Genomic DNA, 22,195 nt, shown 5'->3' with positions numbered 1-22,195 from the left:
AAGACAGGCACTAGAAGGCGCTCATGTCCCTTCTTTTTCAAATAAGGGACTGACGCAAGCTTGTTCTGTAATGAGGAGTCAGGCAAGACCTACATTCCCCAGCAGCGGTGGTCAGTCCCTCAGAGAGAGAAACCGTGTTTATTCATAGCACCAGTTAAAGGCATCATCAGACCCGTCCACCTCACTGCTTGCCCTGCCATACCAGTGAGAGGCCAGTCGTATGCACATATTCAAAAAAGTAAAAATTAAAAAAGGGGGGTGGCATTGCTAAGTGTTCCATGACCTGTGCCTTTCTAGACTTTGCCCATTTAGACACCACACATCCTGAAACCCCATCAAGGGTCTGAATATAAAGTTGCCATGTGGTTAAGCTATGTTTTTGTAATTTAAAAAAAAATCAACAATGTACAAAGAAGATGTTAAGCATTAATAATCCTCTCCCCTCTCCAAACACACCTCCATCAGTCCCTGTCTTAGGTGGGTAGCCAATATCAACGTTCTGTTGTGTTTCCTACCAACTCTCTTCTCTGGGGTCCTGCAAACCTTTCCACTGAAATACACCTGCAAAAAGTGGGCCGACATGTGCACATTAGTTGCCATATGCACACTTCTCCCCCTTAATCTACTTTGCATTTCATTTGTCTGGCTTGGTAGACACAGACCTAACTTGCTTCTATCTGATGCTTCATGTTGCACAAGGGAGTGACAGGTCCATGGACACTCGGTCATCTACTGTCTACCTTTTCTGACTGGTCTTAAGTGACGATGCTTCTTCAAGCTCCCACGTTCTCCAGACTCTGGCTCCTGGAGGATGAGTAGGGCTCTTCCATCACTCATAAGCTTGGAGGTCTGCGAGCTCCAGCCACATCCCCTTACGTGACAAGACTGAGAGGAAGACAGGCGTGGGCACTTACTACATCCACCACGGACTATGCAATCTGTCCATTACTCCTCATAAGACCTTGTGAAGTGGACTTAATCCTGTGTAGAGGAGGCTCAGGCTCAGAAGGGTTGATGGCCTTTTGCATGGACCCAGAGGTGATAAATGGAACCAGATTACAGATGCCAGTCTGATGGTGTCTGTGTGGGAGACGCAGCAACCACAGGGTCACAGGGAGGAAGGGGCTGTCCATCTTCAGACCACACACCAAGGCTAGGAGGGAGTGTGTGTGTCCCACAACCACTGGAGGGAAAGGCATCATGACACTGACCTTGGAGAGGTCCTAGAGGCAGCTGGTCTGGTCGGTGGCCAGGCCCCAGAGAGCTGAGCTTTGAGAAAATCATTCCTTCACAACATGCAGCCAGATAATGAGGGAAGGGAAATCTGTGAGAAGGGATTGTTAAAATGAGGGAAAGGGGAGAGTTCCCTTCAAGCGTATAAGATGTACAGGAAAACGAAGTTAATCAAAATCCAAGCTGATTCTGATCAGTTGGACTGTTAAGTGGTTAGAAAATGGGAAAATGTACATCGAAGGTGAAATTAACAGCGCCACTAACGTTTTCCTTGTGAAGGCTGGCCATGTGGTGTGAAAGCTGGAGGTAGTGCTGAAGGTCAGAGTGGAGGTTGGACGGGGCACCCTAATAAGCCCCTCTGTGCTGGAGAAGACTCCAGGGGCCAGAAGCAGGCCAGTTTCCCCACATCACAGCTCAGAGGCATCTTATCTTGTTTTGGGAGGATTTGGGTATCATTCCTTATTGGAGGGGGGCCGCTGATAAGGTTTTGAAAGCTATGTCAGGAATGCAAATGAGCAATCAAGTCACTAAGCAGACTTTTAAGGAGGCCAAGCATCAGTTTACCCAACCCCCGCCCCCCATCTTTACTGCATACCTCTCACCAGAATAAATGTGAAATGGTCTGACTCCTCGGGGGAGATGTTGGGAACACTTCTTTATTTTGCTATTTTTTTAATTTTTAAAGATTTATTTATTTGAGAGAGAGAAAGAGAAACATTTATTTTACTGTTTTTTTTTTAATTTTAAATATGTATTTATTTATTTGAGAGAGAGAGTAAGAGAGAGAGAGCACACATGACCGGGGGTGGGCGGGCAGAGGGAGAGAATCTTCAAGCTGACCCTCCCCACCCCCACGCTGAGTGAGGAGCCCAACTCGGACTCCACCCCAAGACCCTGAGATCATGACCTGAGTTGCAATCTAGAGTCAGACACTCAACTGACTGAGCCACCCAGGTGCCCTTTATTTATTTTAGAAGTGACTTAGAAACACCAGAGTCACCATGATAAGTTGTTGAGGACAAAAAGCAGTATGGAAATGAATGAATGAAGAGAAGGAATTCTGCTTTTCATCTCCAGAATTAATAGAAGATCCCAACTTAGATCAGTACCTGCCAGGAGCATCATCCCACCCCCTTGTAGGTCTGAACAGTGAATTCAAACTGCTTTCAGGACACAGGTGTGACTGCCCCTCCCCACACCTCCACGTGCCCTGTGCCCAAACCACTGATGTGACCAGGCAAACCCATGGTTGAGGTCGAAATAAGAACACTCAAGAGAAGGTGAAAGGTCAGCATTCTATCCCTCAGGTTGGAAGTGCTGTTGACACGCAAGCTGAGAAAGTCCCTAAGAGACAGAGGACACCGGCCAGGGGCCGAGTGTGGGGCAGCTGAGCGTCATGGTTCAGAGCACAGACAGCCAGGAGGTGACAGAATTCGTGATTACGTCAAGTTAATTTCCAATGACCAGTGTCCATTCATTCTAAGCTTCATGATGTTTTGTGTTTTAACACTTCTGAGTATGAGTGACAATCAGTTTTTTCTTCCTTAACAGTCCACAGCAGAATGGTGCATCTCAGAGTGGCTGGCACCTTAGATTTAATCAAGTGATAGAAGCAATTCTGAGGCTCAGTGATGTCATTGGGAGAACTGCCTTGTGCAGGCAAGTGACCTCCCTCCTTCTCTGCTCATGCTCATGAGAAAACCTCCATCTGGGGAACCGCCCAGCCCAGCCCTGACTCCACCATGGACCCCAGGCTCCTCTGCTGGGTGACCCTCTGTCTCCTGGGGGAAGGTGAGTTCTCAGAACACCAAGCGGTTTCAGCGAATGCTTGTGTGTGAGTGTGAGCGATGATTACATGCCGGGAGGACAATCCATTTCTCCTGACTGTGCCCAACTTCTATCTCCACAGGTCATGCAGGACCCGGAGTCTCCCAGTTCCCCAGGCACAGGGTCACAAAGAGGGGCCAAAATATAACTCTCAGTTGTGATCCCATTTCTGGTCATATTAGCCTTTATTGGTACCGACAGACCATGGGGAAAGGCCTGGAATTTTTGGTTTACTTCAATAACAAGGATGCATTGGACAAATCAGGGATGACCAATGATCGGTTCTCGGCCAAGAGGTCTGAGGGGACCAACTCCACTCTGCAGATCCAGCGTGCAGAGCAGGGGGACTCGGCTGTGTACCTCTGTGCCAGCAGTCCCACCACAGTGGGGCACCATCACCTCCTTGCTCTTCACAAACCTCGTGTGCTCACTTCTCCTAGCTCACAGGATCTCTGAACAAAGGAAGTGCCCTGTTCTTCCTCATCAGGGGTAATAAGAGCATTTGGGACTTCAGCTGTTCTTCTGATAGTAAAACGTCAGGAAATAACCTTCAAAATATCAGAACATCTTTTGGCTTATAATAATTTTGGCTTATATGCTTTTTGGATTCCTTTATACAGTTCAAGATTTTATAATTGGGATGGAATATCAGAATTTAGTCTCAGGTATTGTGACATATTCTCTTGTAAAACTATGAAGTTTCAGCCCATTTATAATAAACTCCGGTTACTCCGTGTCCCTTATTCAGGCCGCACTATAGGCCCAGGGATGGGCCCACCAATCTGAAACACTGCTAAGGCCATGTGTAGCTACCAGCCATAAAGATAAATAAATTAGAATCCTTGGCAACAATTGCCTCTGAGATCAATTAATCCAGAACAACTGTCAGCCACAACCATGATACACATTAACCGAGGTTTATATAAAATGGAACTCCAGTTGAGAAGGAGCTAAAAGGAAGTGATTCAAAGGAGACCTGAATGTTAGTTGTATCAGCCATTTGGGACTCTGACATTTTGAAAGTAGTTAGGCCAAATGATGCTCGCACCAGAGGTGTAGGAAGGTTCCACTTGGCGTGCACACACACACCCACACGCACACACACACACCTTTGTACTCACAGACGCACACACACATGCATACTCTGTGAGTCCCTCTTCCACTCTCTTAATGGTAGCTTTTGATACACAGAAATTCTTAATCTGAAATCCTTCCATTTTTTCCCCCTTTTTGGTTTGGATTCTGTATTCTGGTGTCTAGAAAATATTTGCCTACTTCAAAATGATCGTATTTTCTTAGATTTCCCCTCTAACTTATTTATATTTTACCCCTTTTACATACATGGGTCTGCAATCCAGGTGGAATTAATTCTTTGTATATGAAACGGGGAAGGAGTCAAGTGATGTTTTTGCAGATGGTTTTCCAACTGACCCAATGCTCTTGGATGAAGAATACTTTCCTCACCACTGTGTAATATCACTTGTCGGAAATCAGTCATTGTACATGTGTGGGTCTGTTTTCCTACATCTCTCATCTGTTACATTTTTGGGTCTTGTCGGTTCTCGCACAAATACCACACTGCCCTGTTTACTATAGCTTTATGATAGTTCTTGACATCTGGCAGTCTAATTCCCGGTAGCTTCGTTCCTTTTTATTAAGAGTTCTTTACCACGCTGGACTCTGTATTTTTCATGTATGTTTAGAAACAGCTTGTCCAATTCTCCAGGAGAATATGCCTGCTAGGAATGTCTGCTTTTTGTTTCCAAGTATTGTAACCAAATCACGGAACAAAGCAAAGAATACAGTGGAAGTAACAGAAACACCGAGCACCTGAAAATGTAAAATACATAATGTTTGGCATCTAATCAAAGATTATAGGCATGCAAAGAGACAGGGAAAACGACCCATCATGGGGAGAAAAATCAATGGACAGAAACAAATCCCAATTTGACAAATTGGCAGACAAAAGTATGAAAATAGTTGCTATAACTCTATCCTACATGTTCAAAGTTAACTAGAAATCCAAATCAAACTTCTGGAGATAAAAATATATTTCTGTGATGAAAAACACAATGGGTAGAATTAATAGCAAATTAGACATTAAGGAAGAGAAGATGAATGATCTCAAAGGTGTAATAGTAAATGATTTCATAATGACACAGAGGGAGAAAGGGGCAATGGTGAGCTAGGGGGAACTTCAAGTAACCCAATGCTTAGTGACCCAAAGGCAAGTTTTTAAAAATGTAAATGTCTTTAAAGGACAGTTTGCTTTTTATGCCAAAATAATTCCACCATAGTGTGGGGATTATAATATGTTAAAGTAAAATGTATGACAGCAGTCATAAAGACAGGGAGAGGATAATGGATGAGTGTCATATCATTGGAAGGTTTTCATAATCTATGTAAGCTGGTATAACATCACTTGAAGGTAGAATGCAGTAAGGCAGAGCTATATGGCACAAACTGTGGAATCACAATTAAAATAATAAAACACAGAGTTCTAGCTAATAAACCAACAAAAAAGGATAAAAGGGGATTGTTATTAAAATACCCAATTAATCTACAAGAAGATGTTTAACAAAGAATGAAAAGACGAAGAAGAGACAGGACTAATAAAAAACCAATAGCAGCATGGTAGACATGAATGTAACCAGATCAATAACCACATCAAAGATAGTCTAAATGCCCTAATTAAAAAACAGAGATTGTGATATTAAATAAAAAAACTATGTGCTACCTTCCAGAAATGCACTATAAAGACTCAGAATGTAAAGGTAAAAGGATGGAAAAGGTGTACCATGCTAACTACTCACCCAAAGAAAGCTGGAGAGCAGTATTAATATCAGACAAAGTAAACTTCAGGGCAGAGAATATTTTCAGGGATAAAGAAAGTCATAACCAAATGACAAAGGGGCCATCTCTTAAGAAGACATAATAATCATAAGTATTTATGCTTCTTAAAACAGAGCTTCAGGGCACCTGGGTGGCTCAGTTGGTTAAGCGACTGCCTTCGGCTCAGGTCATGATCCTGGAGTCCTGGGATCAAGTCCCACATCAGGCTCCCTGCTTGGCAGGGATTCTGCTTCTCCCTCTGACCTCTCTCCTCTCATGCTCTTGCTCTCCCAAATAAATAAATAAAATCTAAAACAAAACAAAACAAAAAAAACCCTAGAGCTTCAAAATACTGAAGTAAAATGGGTTGTACTGCAAGGAAGACTAGACAAATCCACAATTAAAACCATTGTTTTAATACTTTCCAGTAATGGACTGACCAAGTTAACACACATGCGCAAGTCAGTAAGGCTGCAAAAGGCATGAACAACACTATCGATCAACGTGACCTAATTGACGTTAGTAGAATATTTCACACAACAGCAGCAGGATATGTGTTCCTTCCAGCTGCACGTGATTGTGTACCCAGATGGACTACAGACTCTGGGCTTGAAATTAGAATTAAGACATTGAAAAGCATCTAAATCATACATAGTATATTCTTGACCATGGGATGAAGAATAAATCCAAAGGGAAATTACAAAGTGGTTTTAACAGCATAAAAATGAAAATACATCAAAATTGATAGGATACCACTAAAGTCATAGGGAGGGAGAAAACTGAAGGCTCAGAAATCATCCCCCACTCATTCTGAGGCCAGCACGGCTACCACCAACATCAGACAAGAGTACTGTACGAGAACTACAGAACAATATCCCCCTGAACACAGATTAATAATCCTTTTACATTTTAATATATGGAATGTAACATCTAAAAATGATAACATAGCATGACCAAGAGGAGTTTATCTCAGTAATGTGCAGTCGCTTTAACATTTAAAAAACTATCCATGTAATTTACTATATCAAATACAAAAAAAAGAGGGAAATTATACAATCATCTCTATAGATTCTCAAAAAAACAGTTGAAAAATCCAACACCCATTGCCGAGAAACACTCTTAGCAAATAAGAAATAATTGGAAGTAACTTTCTTCCCCTAATAAAGGGCATGTATAAAAAGACCTAGAGTTAATAGACCATTTTGCAGCCAGACTATGACAAATTAAAGATGCATGTCATAATCTCTAGATCAAACACTAAAAGTAGCACAAAGAGAGGAAAATAGTGTTTTCAACAAGTGGTGCTGGAAGAAATGTATATCCACATGGAAAAAGAATGAATTTCAATCCTTGCATCTCACTCCGTCAATCAGGAGTGGGCAAACTAAGGCCCACAGCTCAAACATGACCTCTGCCTGCTTTTATATGGTTAATCATGGTCTTTACATTTTTAATGGTTGAAATAAAATAAAAAGAATGACATTTTGTGACCTATGATAATTATATGAAACTCAGATTTCCATATCTGAATGGAAAGTTTGGTAGGCGCACAGCCAGGCTCTTTCCTGTCCATACTGCCTCTGGCTGCGTTTCCATTACAATGGCAGACTGAGTGGTGGACTCAGAGACTGGCTTGTGCTCAATACGGAAAGTTTGCAGACCCTCGTCATAAAAAAATTATGACTTGGATCAACATTCTCGATGATCTGTACAGCTTCTGAAAGAAAACAGCAAATTCTCCTCCTCACCCTTGAAGTCGGCAAAGATTTCTTGAGGACGAGAAATGTTCTCATCTTGAAAAAGTGTATTTTTCTTTATCAAAAATTAAAAATTCTGTTCATCAAAAGATATTAAGATGGATAGATGGCTATCTGAAAGAGGGCAGGTATCCACCATGTAAAGAATTCCTACAAATCAACAATAAAAAAGAAAATTCAATTAAAAAAAGAGCAAAAGATGTGAACAAGTTATTACTATGTATGTATTATATATACATATATATGAATAGGGTTTTAATATATATCATATATACATACACATATGGCACATGTAGTTCCCTCTTCGTGAGACTGATGGGTTTATTTCCTAGCCGCTTACATTTTGGGGGCGCTAAAACTCCACAGTCGGCCTTTTCCAGGAATTACCTTTGCTTAAAGAGAACACTTTGCCCAGAGTCCTATCACTTCCCCAGTGCAGCTGGCATCTGATGACTGGCTGGTATCCCCTTTCCTAGAACACTAACTGTTGAGATATAGAATATATATTCTTTTCTTGGAAAAATGTTTGCTCCACGCTTCCTTCATGAACATGTGCAAAGGGTGAGCTAGACATAGGTGGGCGTCCAATCACCCAGAGCAGGGCCCTGCAGGATCCTGGCGCCCAAACCTGTACCTGGCCTGCTTGGGCCACTTGAAGTGGCTGTGGCTCCACTGAGCGGACCACTGAGGGCTGCGTCTGGGAGAGGGAGGGTTAAGGAGAAAGAGGCTTGTCTTGGTCCAGCTGATTGCTGATTGCTGAGATTGCTGATCAATCATAGTCAGTGCTGACACCTGAGGGGCCGATCACAGTCTTCTCACATTAACTGATGCTCAGGTGTGTTAGCCACAACTGGGAGCTATGAATTCCACCTTTCTTGGTGTGAAGGCCTCTCTTGGAGCCTACATTGGTGCAGGGTCTGATGAGGCTTCCGTGGGGCAGCCTGAATAACCCCAGTCAGGTGCAGAGAAAGGAGCACAGAGGAAAACAGAGAAGCTGTGGGGGATGGCTACCCAGCACAGCGCAGCCCGCCCCAGCCACCCGGGAGGCAGCTGGACAGAATGGAAGGGGGCCTGCTGCCCCTGAGCCTGCCTGGAGGGTGCGGGGGTGCAGGGTGGCTGCAGGAGCCAACCAGGACAGTGACATCAGAACGGTGACGTCACAGGCAAGCCCTCCGAACAGAGCTAAGGGAAGAAGACCAGAGCCCTGAGTCAGAAGATGCGCCATCCTGTCCTGTCTGGGTCTGCAGGGGCACCCAGCTGCTCTGCTGGGTGTCCCTCTGTCTCCTGGGGGCAGGTGAGTCCTAGCTCAGGTGGGACATCACTTGAACTGCTGCTGGAATCTCAAATTCCTTCCTAGACCAGGTCATCAGCAACTATCTCCTCCCTCTACAGGTCTGGCGGGTGCCGAAGTCATCCAGACACCCAGACACCTAATCCAAGGCAGTGGGGGGAAGGCCGTGCTGAAATGCGAACCTGTCTCTGGGCACAGCAGTGTGCGATGGTACCAGCAGACCCTGGGGCAGGGCCCCAAGTTCCTCATTGAGTATTATGAACAGGAGCTGAGAGACAAAGGAGACATGCCGGAACGGTTCTCAGCTCAACAGCTCAGTAACTGCAGCTCCCAACTAGACCTGAGCTTGCTGGAGCCAGGAGACTCAGCCCTGTATCTCTGTGCCAGCAGCTAGACACAGCCCTGCAGCGTGACTGGCTTTCTGTACTCAAACTTTCCTGTCCCAGCTGAAGGTGTAAGAGGGAGAGGGAAGGGGGCCTCAGCCAAGTTCCAAGGATGCTTCTAGGCTTTTTTCTAACACTCTGCCTTGCCGAGCTCAGCCAGAGCACTCCTGAACATTGGGGGCCCAGATTCACTGAATATTCTCGAAATTCCTGGCAAATGGCAGGAGCTCCTGCACTGTGTTAGGGTATAGGTGTGCAGGATGTGTTTTAATGCAAGATAGACATGAGTATGTCCATTTCACAGATGAGGAAGCTCTCAGTATGCCATATTATAGATACAAAACGGTATCTCATGGACTTCCAAAAATTTTCCTATTTAAAGTCTCAGAGGCGGGAGTCAAATCTAGGTCGCTAGGTCTCTGAAATCAACATTTCCCTAAAATTTTACGATGTTTCACCAATTAGATATAGCAGACCACTGTGTCTTCTATCTCAGGACCAGCAGAGCTGTGGTGGGCAGGTCGCACATCATGGGGTGGGGTTATCATAGCTATTGCCTGCCCACTTCTAGAATCAGCTTCAAGCCAGAGAATATGTGTCTGTCCCATCAGGTTCCATTAGGGTGGGGCCAGGGTATCCTCCAGTACAGGAGCTAAGGGACCAGGGGGTTTCCAATCTCTCAGAGGATTCAGCCAAGGAAACAGGAGCCCTCTGGGAATCTCAAGGAAATGGGAGTTAATACAGAACTAGTGATTCTAAACCATTGGACATTCTGGAGGAGGGAGGGTCTGAGGAGGCTGCAGCTCTCTCTTACTTCTAGCACTTTCCATCAGAAAAGCTGAAATTGCTGGGGTGCTTGGGTGGCTCAGTGGGTTAAGCCTCTGCCTTCGGCTCAGGTCATGATCTCAGGGTCCTGGGATCGAACCCCGCATCAGGCTCTCTGCTCGGCAGGGAGTCTGCTTCCCCTTCTCTCTCTGCCTGCCTCTCTGTCTACTTGTGATCTCTCTCTGTCAAATAAATAAATAAAAAATATTAAAAAAAGAAAAGAAAAGAAAAGTTGAAATTGCTACTTCTGGCTAGGCCAGTAACTGCAGAGAACAGCAGAGAGCCCACAGCTAGTAAATGTGTGGCATAACCATTTTCAGGTGGCAGGTATAAGCTTATTAACGAACACACAGGGTTTTAATTCTATTCCTTTTCTGTGAACTTATAGAAAATTCCCTTATTTATTGATCATTTTCCTGGTGCTATATACTTAAGCACACTATTTCGATTAATTTTCTCGAGCCCTACGTGGGCTAGAACAGTTTATCCACACTGCAGGTGAAAGGGCCAGTTGTTACAGTGTAAGTGAGTGGCTGGGGAGGCACAGCTCACAGATATCAGACTGGAGCTCAACCCTAGGCCACACCAACCTAACTGCTACCCCGCTTCTGCATTTGGGGAGAGGGAGATATCTTCACAATTGGAACACTGACCAAAAGTGCCTTCCAGAAATGCTGGCCCCAACACAGTCATTTCACACGGAGGCAACCCGCTGAAGGGGACTTCCAAGATTTCCATCTGTTCGTACTCTGACCTGCCTTGGACTGGTGACCCGGAAAAATATTTGGCTGGGTTTTTCCACTTGTAAACTAAGGCCGATAATATGAGTCTTGAAGAGATTTTATGCAAGAAAAATAAAACAAATTGCCTAACACAAGAAATCTTAGTTCCCTTGTAACTCCAATAAATCTCTGGTCTAGCACAATTATTTACTGGGGGCAACTCTGGGATCAAAGACAGGCACGGATTACTTTGGCCTGACTCACCTGTGTGCCAGACACGAAGTCATCTGAAATGTAAATACAGTCATCTGATAATGTATTATGTGAAATTAAGTGCAAGCAGTTGCCTCTTATGGGAATGAGAAAATGAGGCCTGTGACAGCACTCTGTTTGATATTAAGTCTGATATGCAAGAAGGTGTGGTGCTTCCAGAACATTGTGGTTTTGGTGTGGTTGGTGATCACACAAAAGATCTGATAAAGGAAAAGTACAGTTTTATTCAAAAGAGTCCTTCATGGTGGAGCTCTAGGACCTTCTGTCCCGCCTCTGATTGCACCCTCCAATGCTGTGGACGCTATGTTCACGCAAGTCTGCCTCCAGCGTGCCCCATATGCATGCCCTGATGCCCAGGCTTTCTGCCCCAGGGCTGCCTGTGACATCATAGATCTAGCTACAGGCGTGCTAATGCTCCTGGCAGGACAGGAGCCAAGACATGAAACCTCCAGTGTCTGCATTCAGGGGGACAATTCGAGGAGGCATTTCATGGCTTCTCAGAAGGTCTCAGTAGAATCCGTCTCCTGACGCCTTGACATATCTTCAGTATTGCTTCTTCATCCTGGTTCTCTTCTTCCCGGTTTCATCCTCCCTGTTCTCTGATAGCAATGGAAGAAGGCCATTGGAAGACCCTTCCCATTAGAAGAGACCACCTTTTTTTTTTTCATTTATAACTCCATCCAACTTCCCAAAGTCTTATAATAACATACGAATAAATCTTTTCCCAGTTCATTTTGGTTTATTTTGAATTCCCAGCAGGCTCATATGGGTCCCTGCTCCCTTAATGTTCCAAACCTATTTGTAACGGAACAGATTAGGGTTATGTTTACAGAAGTAGAGTCTGCCTGGATTTTCCTCATTAATGCAACAATCACTTACTGAACACATGTGCAGAGCAGATCCAGGTTTTATGGAGCCTAAACCTTATAAATTTTACAGTGCTCTTTGAAAAAGACAGAAAATTTTTTTCTTTAAGTCTTGGAAAGGTCCTACGTGAATGAGAAGGGCTTGAAGTTATTCTTCACTGACTTTATGGCCAACACACCCTTCACTGTTGACTATGTGTAAGAAGTGTTCCAGGTGTTTGGGAAACACCAGTGCAAAAAAAGCAAAACGAAACAAAACAAAAAATAAAGCTTCAAGATGAGGTCTATATTTCTAGCAAATTTTGTGACAAATTTGTGACTCGATAATTAATTTAAAAATAAATTTATAGAGAAATATTCCTGGTAAATGCTTATCTCTCGAAAAAAATTAAGCATCCTTGAGGATACTGGTCCTCTGGGACTTCATTATGAGAACAATCCTCAGACCTTTGAGATCCCATATACCCTACCCCAAAGAATATGAGTCCTTGCTGGAAAGCTCCCCCCTTATTTTGCATCAAACCAGCCATGGGAAGTAGACTTCTTTGCTATGTGATCCTTAGTCTCTTGGAACTAAGTAAGTCTTGGGCATAAGGGGAGAGTCCTTCCTGGGTTTGCCTAGGCCCTTGGGTTCACACAAGCCTTTCTGTGCAGCACTCCTTGTGTCCAATTTCTGATTCCGTGTCCTTTCTCGCTGTTGTGTTATTGTAGGAATTACCCATGAAGAGTATGTCAAGAATGCAGCCACAGAAATAGAGAAGCCTCACGCTGAGATATGACCTATATAGGAAATAACAGTGTGTACTGATATTGATGAGCCGTAAGCTTGACACCAGAGCAAATGTATGGTTCCATCAATATTCACCCATCTGGTGGGTGCAAGACCTTCCGAATGGAGACAAAACAATTCCCTGTGGCCCTGGGGTCCTCAGACATGTGAACCTGTGGATGAATATCTCATCTATGTTGCTAATGAGCTTCCTCTTTTCTCATGGAAAGCGGAGTCATGGAACGAATGTGGCCTGGTGTCTGTAGCCTCGTCTGAAGCAAAGGGAACGATTTGACTCATGGGAGCATGAAGACCTGAGTGCAGATGGCAGGGCTCCCGTCACTCAGGGCATTGTGAGGCAACATAAAATAATCCTTCAAATTCCAATGACCTTGACCTTGAGACTTTGAAAACTTTCTGGACATGGTTATTTTAAACAAGAAAATCACTATGGGCTGAACATCCAATTATCCAGAGTTAAGGCAAAGAGAAAAACTAAAAAGTATTTGGAGGCAAATTGTGAACAGTAAAGTCACCAAAGAACCAGGACCATCATAATAATATTTCTTAGTCTACAGAAATATTATGAAAAAATTGTAACTATGCAAATAAAGAATTTTATATAATTCATAGAGGAACAAGTTTTCTTGATATAAGGTAGAGGAGAAGTATGTATACCTATAAGTGTTCTTCAGAAAGCAAACTAACAAGTTTTCCCCCTTCTGAGACGCTCAACTTTGTGTATATTAATGATTTGCTCCTGTGGAGAAGGGGTGTGGCAGGTTAGCTCTGCAGCTCAAGCATTTGTCAAGGATAGTGATGTCACTGAGTGACTGGGTGCCCAAGTTCTATTTCCCCAAAACAAAACTAGAAGACATAAGATTCTGCCCTTCTCCGGAAATGGTCACCAGGCTCTTCTGTTTGGCTCTTTGTCTCCTGTGGGTAGGTAAGTGTAGGCTGGCTTCCTTCCCTGGAATTCCCAAGACCACAACACAAACCTTCCTCCTAAGATGACAACATTAGTCTCTGTCACTCTCTATTACAGGACACATGGAAGCTGAGATCACCCAGAGTCCAAGAAATGAGATCGCGAGGACAGGAAAGAAGGTGACTCTGATATGTCACCAGACAGAGAACTATGACTATATGTACTGGTATCGACAAGACCTGGGACATGGACTGAGGCTGATCTATTATTCAATCAATATTGGCAGCTATCAAAAAGGAGAAGTCTCCGATGGGTACAATATCTCCAGACCAAAAACAGAGGAGTTCCACTTCATACTGCCTTCTGTTACCTCCTCCCAGACATCTGTGTACTTCTGTGCCAACAGTTACCCCACAGCGCTGCACAGCTGCCTCCTCTTTGCACATAAATGTAGTTGGACTGAGTCACCCTGAACTCCAAGGCCTGGCCCAAGCCCCAAGAAGGCCCTGCCTCCAGAGGAGTCACTGCTCTTGCCAGCATGGGAGCCTTAGGACAGTTGGCAATACGACCCTTGGGGTTGAAGTCCGTCTCTATGCCAGTCCCAACCCTGACTGGACATCATCCCAACATCCTTAGCCTGCCAGTTCTCTCTTCTGCTGGTCTCTCTTTCCACTCACAGAAAGGAAAAGATTAGTTGAGATACATGAAGATTCCCTTGGTAATCTCAAAGCCCCCACATTCTTCTACCCCATCTGGGTTTCAGTGACTCCTTTATTCCTTTCCATGGCCTCTTCTACCCTTCAACTTGCAAGTCATAGACCTTCACTTGTATGGTCTCTACTCCTGGCTGCTTTTCTTCTATGAGGCAATAATACCACAAGGTCTTATAATGTTTGCACCCCCCCACCCCCGTCTCTCCACCATCACCCTGCACAGTCTGCTCAGTTCTCCCTGTCCCAGCCACAGTCACACACATTCAGTTATTGCCTTGTATGACCTGTGTTCTTTTCCTCCTTTGGAATCTTTTTTTTACAGGCTATTTCTTCACTAAACATATGCCCCTCCCTCTTACTTCTGGAACTCTACTTCATCCCTCATATGAAAATCTATTTCAGGACTACTTTTAATTATGAAAAGTAAAACTTAAATTTTACTAGAAGAAATTAAGAGAACTATTCTTAGACGTTTATTTGAGGAAGGATTTTTTTTTTTAAGTGGAGACACAGAAGAACACAAACCACAAAGAAAACTATAATTTCGGTTGCATGAAACTCTTCTATATCAAAACACATCATAAAAATGAAAAGGTAAGCCACAGACTGGGAAAAGACATGCGGGGTGCAAATCCGTGATGACGATTTGGTGTGAAAGACACCATTCCTGCTCACCAAATCCCCATGGCTGCTCAGCGATTCCCAGCCTCCCTTGCGGACCTATGACCCAAGTTCTGCACAATGGGAAGTGTGTAAAAATGATCTAAGTCAATTCCAAGGCTTGCCTTTTAGAATATCCTATGGCACCGTGTTGGGGGTCCCCAAGTACACACCCACATTTGGAGCTTCACCAAAAGGATTCATGGGAGACACATCTAGTTGTAGTCAGAGCCAAGAGGTATCAGTGACCCAGTTAATTCTTCAGTGGCAGATCACAAGGGGAAAAGGCACAGGTAGAGTCTGAAGGAATCCACAGGCAGATGACCTTATGCTCTCCTCCTCCTTGGAGGGGGTCACACACAGCTCACATTCCCCCAGCGACCAAATGGCAGCAACATGAGTATGGCGTTTCTGTCACAGGAGACTCTTAGTGACTTAATGGCCAAGTTTTTATTGGGGGCTTTTCATAGGGGCACCCACTGCTCACCACATACTAAAACTGTAGTCTCCCAGAAGGAAATCTTGTGTTCAGCATAAACTATGCATTTGCACGAACAGTCTAGGCAAAGTGAACCATCCTGCTTAGTTGGGAAAAGTTGGTATCGGCACAGATAACTTTACCAGCCAAGTGCCCAGATGGCAGCCAGTGGCCCATCTTGCAAGCAGCCTTTCTGAGCACAACATTCTTGGGCTGTGTTAACTGTTTTCGGTGCATATACCTTTTAACTCTCTTTCCTGTGCTGTGATAAACTGGGCATGCACAAGCTATAAATTGCTAAATTAGAATATGGGATCAGCCTGACTCATTGGATGGTAATTTGGTGGACAAGCACTGAAGAGAACTGTTCATGCCACATTATGCTCTGGGGTCATGAGAATAGAACTCTACAGAGTTAAACTCCTGAGATTTTAGGATCTGTTTGGTTTTCTGTAGCATAGTGGACATTGTCTAATGGCATCCAGAAGGAATAAAGAATTCTTATTACTTGATAAGAAAGAACACCCAATAAAAATGGCAATACTTAATCTAGGTAATTCACGTAAGAGTAAACACGAATTACCACTAGTTATGTGGATAGATTCTCAGCGTTACTTAGAATCGAAGTATTGTATAGCAAAATAAGTTATGACTTCAAAATTACCAGGCTGAAACATTTTCACCTCTCCTATCATAAGGCTTTAGTAATGTTTAATCTAGTTTTTGTCTGCACGAATTTGCCACATAGAAACACCATATTCTTCCTTTTGTGTCTGGCTCTTTTTTTTTTTTTTTTCCACTGAACATAAGACTTTCAAAGTTCATTCACGTTGTAGCCTGGATTAGAACTCCATTCCTTGTTATGGCCAAATAATATCCCATTGTATAGGCAGATTGCATTTGTATATCCATTCATCAGTCAATGGACATTTGGAATATTTCCACCTTTTGGCTCTTATAAATAATTCTGCAATGAACATTGGCCTACAAGTATCTGTTTGAGTTCCTGTTTTCGCTTCTTTGGGGCATATACCTAGAGGTGGAATTGCTGGGTCATATGGTAGTTCTATGTTTAACTTTTTGAGGAACTGTCAAGCTGTTTTTCTCAGGAGCTGCACTGTTTTACATTCTCATCTGCAATGTAGAAGGGTTCCAATTTCCCTACATCCTCACCAACACTTGCTTTTCTCCTCTTTTTCTCCCTTCCCCTCCTCCTTCCTCCTCCTCCCTCTATAGTCATCCTAGTTAACCAGGAAGTAGAACCTCACTGTCGTTTTGATTTGCATTTCCCTAATGACTAGTGGTGGTAAGTATCGTCTCATGTGCTTATTGGTCATTTGTAAATCTTCTTTGGAAGTATATTGTCTTTTTTCTCTGGCTGTCTTTCAGAGTTTCTCTCTGTCTTTATATTTCATCCTGTTACTGTGATAAGGCTCAGTGAGATTGAGGATGAAGCTTGCTTGGGAGATTTGTGGCTGGTAATGTCTTCAGTGCATGTTGTACTTCTGAAACATTTGTAATGCACTGTAGAAGAGACAAATGAGTAATTCACTGATACTATGGGGTACAAGGAGTCCTACTAAGAGAAGAGAGGTGAGGAAGGAATCTGTTCTGATTTGAATTGAAGGTATCAATATGAACTTGTGATTTTAAAGATGCTATAGTTCCTAATTCTATCCATGGAAGGGTCTAGGAAGCAATTCAAAAGCCAACTAATTGTTTTATTTTCCTTATAAGGTGTGGTTCCAGAACTAATGAGCAAACCTATTGCAGAGTATTTGATTTCTAAAGGTTATTTATTCCTCAATAGAAGGAACAGGGCAGAAATTGCTTCTTCCAGAGCCAGGGCAGAGAAAATACTAGGAGCATCATCTACACAACCTCTACAAGATATTTAACTTATAATAATGCAAGAATTATGATTATGGGTCATTTAACCAGTCATCTGGCCTGACCTCTTCAAAAAATCAAAGTCATGAGAACCGTTATAGATAAGTTGATGACAGAGATGCCTATTTTAAAAGTGACTAAAGAGACCTGACAACCAAGTTGATCAACCACATGAGCTTTGATTTTGTCCCAGAGAAAAAGTCAAAATCTATAAAGGACACTTTTAGGATAGCTGGAGGAATCTGAATCTGAAATATATATTAGATAATAATATTGTTTTGATTAGAATGCTGACATTTGCAATTATATAAGAGAATGTCCTCTTTTTAAGGAGAGATCAACTGAATTATCAAGGATAAAATGTTCCTGAAGTTAAAGGTAAAATGTATACAAAGAGATAAAGCAAATGTTACAAAATGTCAGCAATTGGGGGTACAGATGTACAATTTGTTATTCTGTCCCTTTTACTATTCTTTCAGCTTTCCCATAAGTGAAAAGTGGAAGGAAAAAGCTTAAGATCCCATAATGTTGACATTATTTCAATGTGATGGTGGTATTTACTGTATTCATTTTAATCTCTGAGATATTCTATAGTTACCATGAGATATATGTAGAAGAGAAGACCTCCTGCAGCCCTATAGTATATTTTCCCCACAGGACACAGGCTAAGATTGAAAAGATGTTCCAAAAGACAAGACAGTTCAGAGTTTGAAGACAAAACAGCTCTGTATTTCTGAGATGAGCACAAAATTTAACTAGCAGTGAATGCCAAGAGACCCCTCAGCAAATGTATAGGAAAATTTTCTCTGTGTCAAGAGAGTTGGTACATCCTAAAGGTTAGTAAAAAACTCACAAAGTGGCAAATTGACTTGACTGTAAACAGAGGAAAACAAGTGTGTCCCCAAGTTGTGGTTGAACAGCATGCATCTGCCTTATGAGGAGAAGACAAGAGCCTCAGATGAAGCTGGGAAGATTTACACTCATGAGCACTGTCCCTCACAAGCTCTGTCCCTCATGAAAACTGTCCCCTCACTATCAGTGTCCCTCATGAACACTGCCCATCACAAGCACTGTCCCACCCCAAACACTGTCCTTCATGAGCACTGTGCTTATGAGCTCTGTCCAATTCTAGCCTGTAGTTTTTTTTTTTTTTAAATCCTCAATTCACTGATGGTTCTAATGAGGTGGTATAGAAGTTACATGAGGCTCCCTGAGCCACGGATGAAGGGCCTCAGCCCAGCGACCCTGAACCATTGGCCATCAGAATGCACATCAAGTGTTGAGGGGAGAAGCAGATGCTTTTGAAGTGGGGCTTAGTGCTGCCTGAGAAGTTAAGGAAAGAAAAATATGGCTTCATCCAAAAGCTAGCTGGTTTGCAGATGGGAGTGGCCAGTGGCATGTGAGGTGTTTAAATAGACACTTTTCTTCCTTCATCGGTACAGGTGACTTCTGCTCAGCAATGAAACCTGAACAGTAATAAATCACTGAGCCTGCATGGAGTATAGACCCCAGGGTCAGGAACCAGCCAGAATACTCAGACACCCATGCAAATGGAGAACAGCTGACTTGGGAGAACATCAGAGAAGCTTCAGATGTGTTCCTACACCCCAAACCCAACCCAATCTAGTTGTGTGACTCAGACACTGTATAGGTTGATATAAGGGGAATGTAGGACAAGAGAGTAGATAATTCCAGACCTTGTCTAGGCTTGTCTCAAATTGCTGGCAGTTATACTGCAAGTATCTTTGACAAAGATCAGATTTTCCAGAGCTCCAGCCTCCCCTCCTTGAGCAGCAAAATGCCTCACTTGGGCCCTGATATGGCTTTTGTCATGGTCATAGATTTCATCAGCTTGGCTGCCCAGGAGGCAGGTGAGGCCTGGGAATATATGGGGAGTGTCTTTCCTGGAACTGGCAAGCCACCATTTCAGGCATACTGTATGTATCCTTATAGGCTCTTCAGCACCTCCCCAGTCTCCATCCACCTGAATGCTCTTGTCACTCAGCAGCTTTAACCCCGGTCACAGGTCAGAATAAGTAGTGACATCTTGGTATTAAGAAACTTTCCATGTTGGAGTTATTAACTGGTGCCAACATAAGTTGGGCTCAGACCAACTGCTTTTTTACTCAATGAGAGAAAAATTTAGAGGGAAACAGGTGATTCCGGTAGTTCTCCATCTCTGGGTCTTCACTTGATAACCCTGACAGGTAAGCCCTAAGTTTTTGAGACTCAGCCCGAATATATCTGAGCACATGGGTATACTGTTCCCACCTCTCTGGTCACAGGTTTTCTCATTTTGCTCCTTCATACCAAGTAGCAGGACATTCTGCAATCCTCAAACCCTTCCTAGCTCACCACTCAGACAAGGGAAGGAAGTGTCTTTATAACTAATGTTGCTCCATTTAAAAGAAGAAGAAAGAGGAGGGGGAGAAGGAGGAGAAGAAGAAAAACGAGGAGGAGGAGGAAAAGAAGAAGAAGGAGGAGGGGGAGAGGAAGAGGGAGAAGGATAAGGAAGAAGAAGAAAAGAAGAAGAAGGAGAAGGAGAACAATGAGGAGGAGAAGAAGAAGAATGGGGAGGAGGAGAAGAATGGGGAGGAGGAGGTGAGGAAGGAGGAGGAGGAGGAGAAGGAGAAGAAAGGAAGATGCTAATCACTGAATTCAGTTGTAAGTTAAGCTGGAAGGTTTTTTTAAGATTCCAGAAGGTCTGTTCTATTTTGTATTTATTGCTATTGTATCCACTCTGGTATTTTCAGGAATTAGAGAGTTTTCCAGCTTCCCCGGATAAAATTCAAGATACTACATTGATGAAAGAGATGTACAAGAAGTCCCATGATGAAGACCTTGGTGCATAAAGCACTGTGGAGATTGGGGCAAGCAAGGAGGAAACTAGGCTTTGAGCTTTAGATGGAATAAAAGCTTCCACCTTCATCTGCACTCAGGGTACCTTCATCCCTTTACCTTTGAGTGAGTCACTTGGTTCCATGTGCTTCCAGGATAATGCTATAGCAATTTCCCTAGCCTCTGTCCTGTTTAAGCTCGTGTGACAGAAAGGATGAAGAGCCCGGTGAAAGAAAAGTATCCAGAGAGAAGAATGATTCCAGAAAATACAAAGAGATTATGATGTTATAGTTCACATGCGAGTTGTGTTTGATACATCCCAGTGGAAACATCCAGCAGAATTAGAAGGTGGTGGGAAATGTAGAGATTGGTCAATCCCATTGCTCGCCCCCTGGAACAGAGTGTGAAGACACTCAGATGGACGTGTACACAGTCTGCAGATATGACAAATAACCTTCTAGATAGGGTATAGTTTATAACACTTGGTTTCTAAGTCTGTGGCCATTTGTGGAAACGGTCTTGTCACAACAGGAGCTGCTTCCTGGGGACAAAGGGATGCCATCCTCCTCTGCTCATGTTCACAAGGACCCTGACTTGACTTGGTAAACCTCCCATTCCTGTCCTGACCCTTCCCTGGGCACCAGCCTCCTGCACTGAGTTGCTTTCTGTCTTCTGAGAGGATGGTTGAGTCCTTAGAACACTAAGATCTCTCTGCATTTTATCTTTCCAGTGATTATTCCATTCTTCAACTTTTTTTTTCCATTTTCAAATTCTGTCTGCTCACAGACCTCGTAGAAGGTGGAGTCACTCAGTTTCTCATACATAAGATCACAGAAAAAAACAGACCGTAGCTTTGTGTTGTGATCCCATTTCTGTCCACAGAACCCTTTACTAGTATGGACAGATCTCGGACAGGGCCTGGAGCTTCTGATTCCGTTTGAGAACGAGGCCACATTAGATATTCACAGCTGCCCCAGAACCGATCTTCTGCAGAGAGGCCCAAAGGAGCAGACTCTACTCTCAAGGTCTAGCCTGCTGAGCTGGGATTCGGTTTTGTATTTCTGTGCCAGCAACTAGCCTAGCCACAATATCACAGAGGCACCTCATTTCTACACACAAAACATTATGATTCTCCTTTCTATTCAGCTCACAGAACCTCTAAATGGAGGTCTTACCTTGTCCCTCATTATGTGAAGGCTAGAAGTGGGTTTGCAGAGATAAGCTATGATTCATATAAAGGGGAGCCAGGGGTTATATCTTGAAACATGAGGACAAAAAATGTTATTTGAAAATAATTATGACTCAGGGTTTAGAAGCACTTTTTGGTGATAATTCAAGGATCCCACACCGGCAGTGACTAGTCACACACTCAGGTCCCAGGGGCCAGCGGTGGCTGTTCCCCTATAAAATATGCAATCACAAAACATGTACAAAAAATTTTAATAATACAGACAGTGGTTCTTCAAGAGTAGCTAACAGCAGACTCTCCCTTTGTGGTTCTTAACTCTGTCTAAATGATTCAATTGCTCTCCAGCTTCTCCTCTGCTTGTAGGAAGTTTTCTGCGTCAAAGTCTCAACACCATATGTGCTTGGGGAACGTATTTTCTGTTCTCCTGATGTTGTTAATGATGATGTTGATGATAATTTCAGCTGTTTTATTCAGCCCTTTTCTGACTTCAAAAGAATACACACCATGGATATCCTGGCATCCGGTCCCAAATCTTAGCTCAAAATGAATTCTTTCTCCAGAGCGATCTAACTCTTCAGAGGAAGGCACACAGTTCAGCACTGCGCCCCAGGCTTAAGCCCAAGTTCAGAGTCTTTGAGGGCATCTCCAGTAGGCTGCCTTAGCACATCAAAATAGCTCCCCTGGGCATTAAATATTCCTCAGTAAGTACTTCCCCGAAACA

The 22,195-nt window shown here is 43.3% G+C and overlaps 3 gene segments (V, D, J or C); all 3 read left to right on the top strand.

Moving 5' to 3' along the window:
- The first annotated feature begins 2,924 nt into the window (after positions 1–2,924).
- Positions 2,925–3,516, top strand: LOC116872855. The segment is given in 2 exon segments: positions 2,925–3,024; positions 3,143–3,516. Coding segments are annotated over 2 exon segments (423 nt in total).
- Positions 3,517–8,441: 4,925 nt separating this feature from the next.
- On the top strand, positions 8,442–9,334 carry LOC116873458. The segment is given in 3 exon segments: positions 8,442–8,484; positions 8,813–8,943; positions 9,042–9,334. Coding segments are annotated over 3 exon segments (432 nt in total).
- Positions 9,335–13,484: 4,150 nt separating this feature from the next.
- LOC116872846 lies at positions 13,485–14,179 on the top strand. The segment is given in 2 exon segments: positions 13,485–13,724; positions 13,824–14,179. Coding segments are annotated over 2 exon segments (483 nt in total).
- The last annotated feature ends 8,016 nt before the right edge of the window (positions 14,180–22,195 follow it).

This window comes from Lontra canadensis, unplaced genomic scaffold, assembly GCF_010015895.1.
Source record: "Lontra canadensis isolate GAN:19392208 unplaced genomic scaffold, GSC_riverotter_1.0 scaffold2, whole genome shotgun sequence".
Taxonomy (NCBI): domain Eukaryota; kingdom Metazoa; phylum Chordata; class Mammalia; order Carnivora; family Mustelidae; genus Lontra; species Lontra canadensis.
Note: the sequence above shows the minus strand (reverse complement) of the source record. Positions and strands in the feature narration are given on the sequence as shown.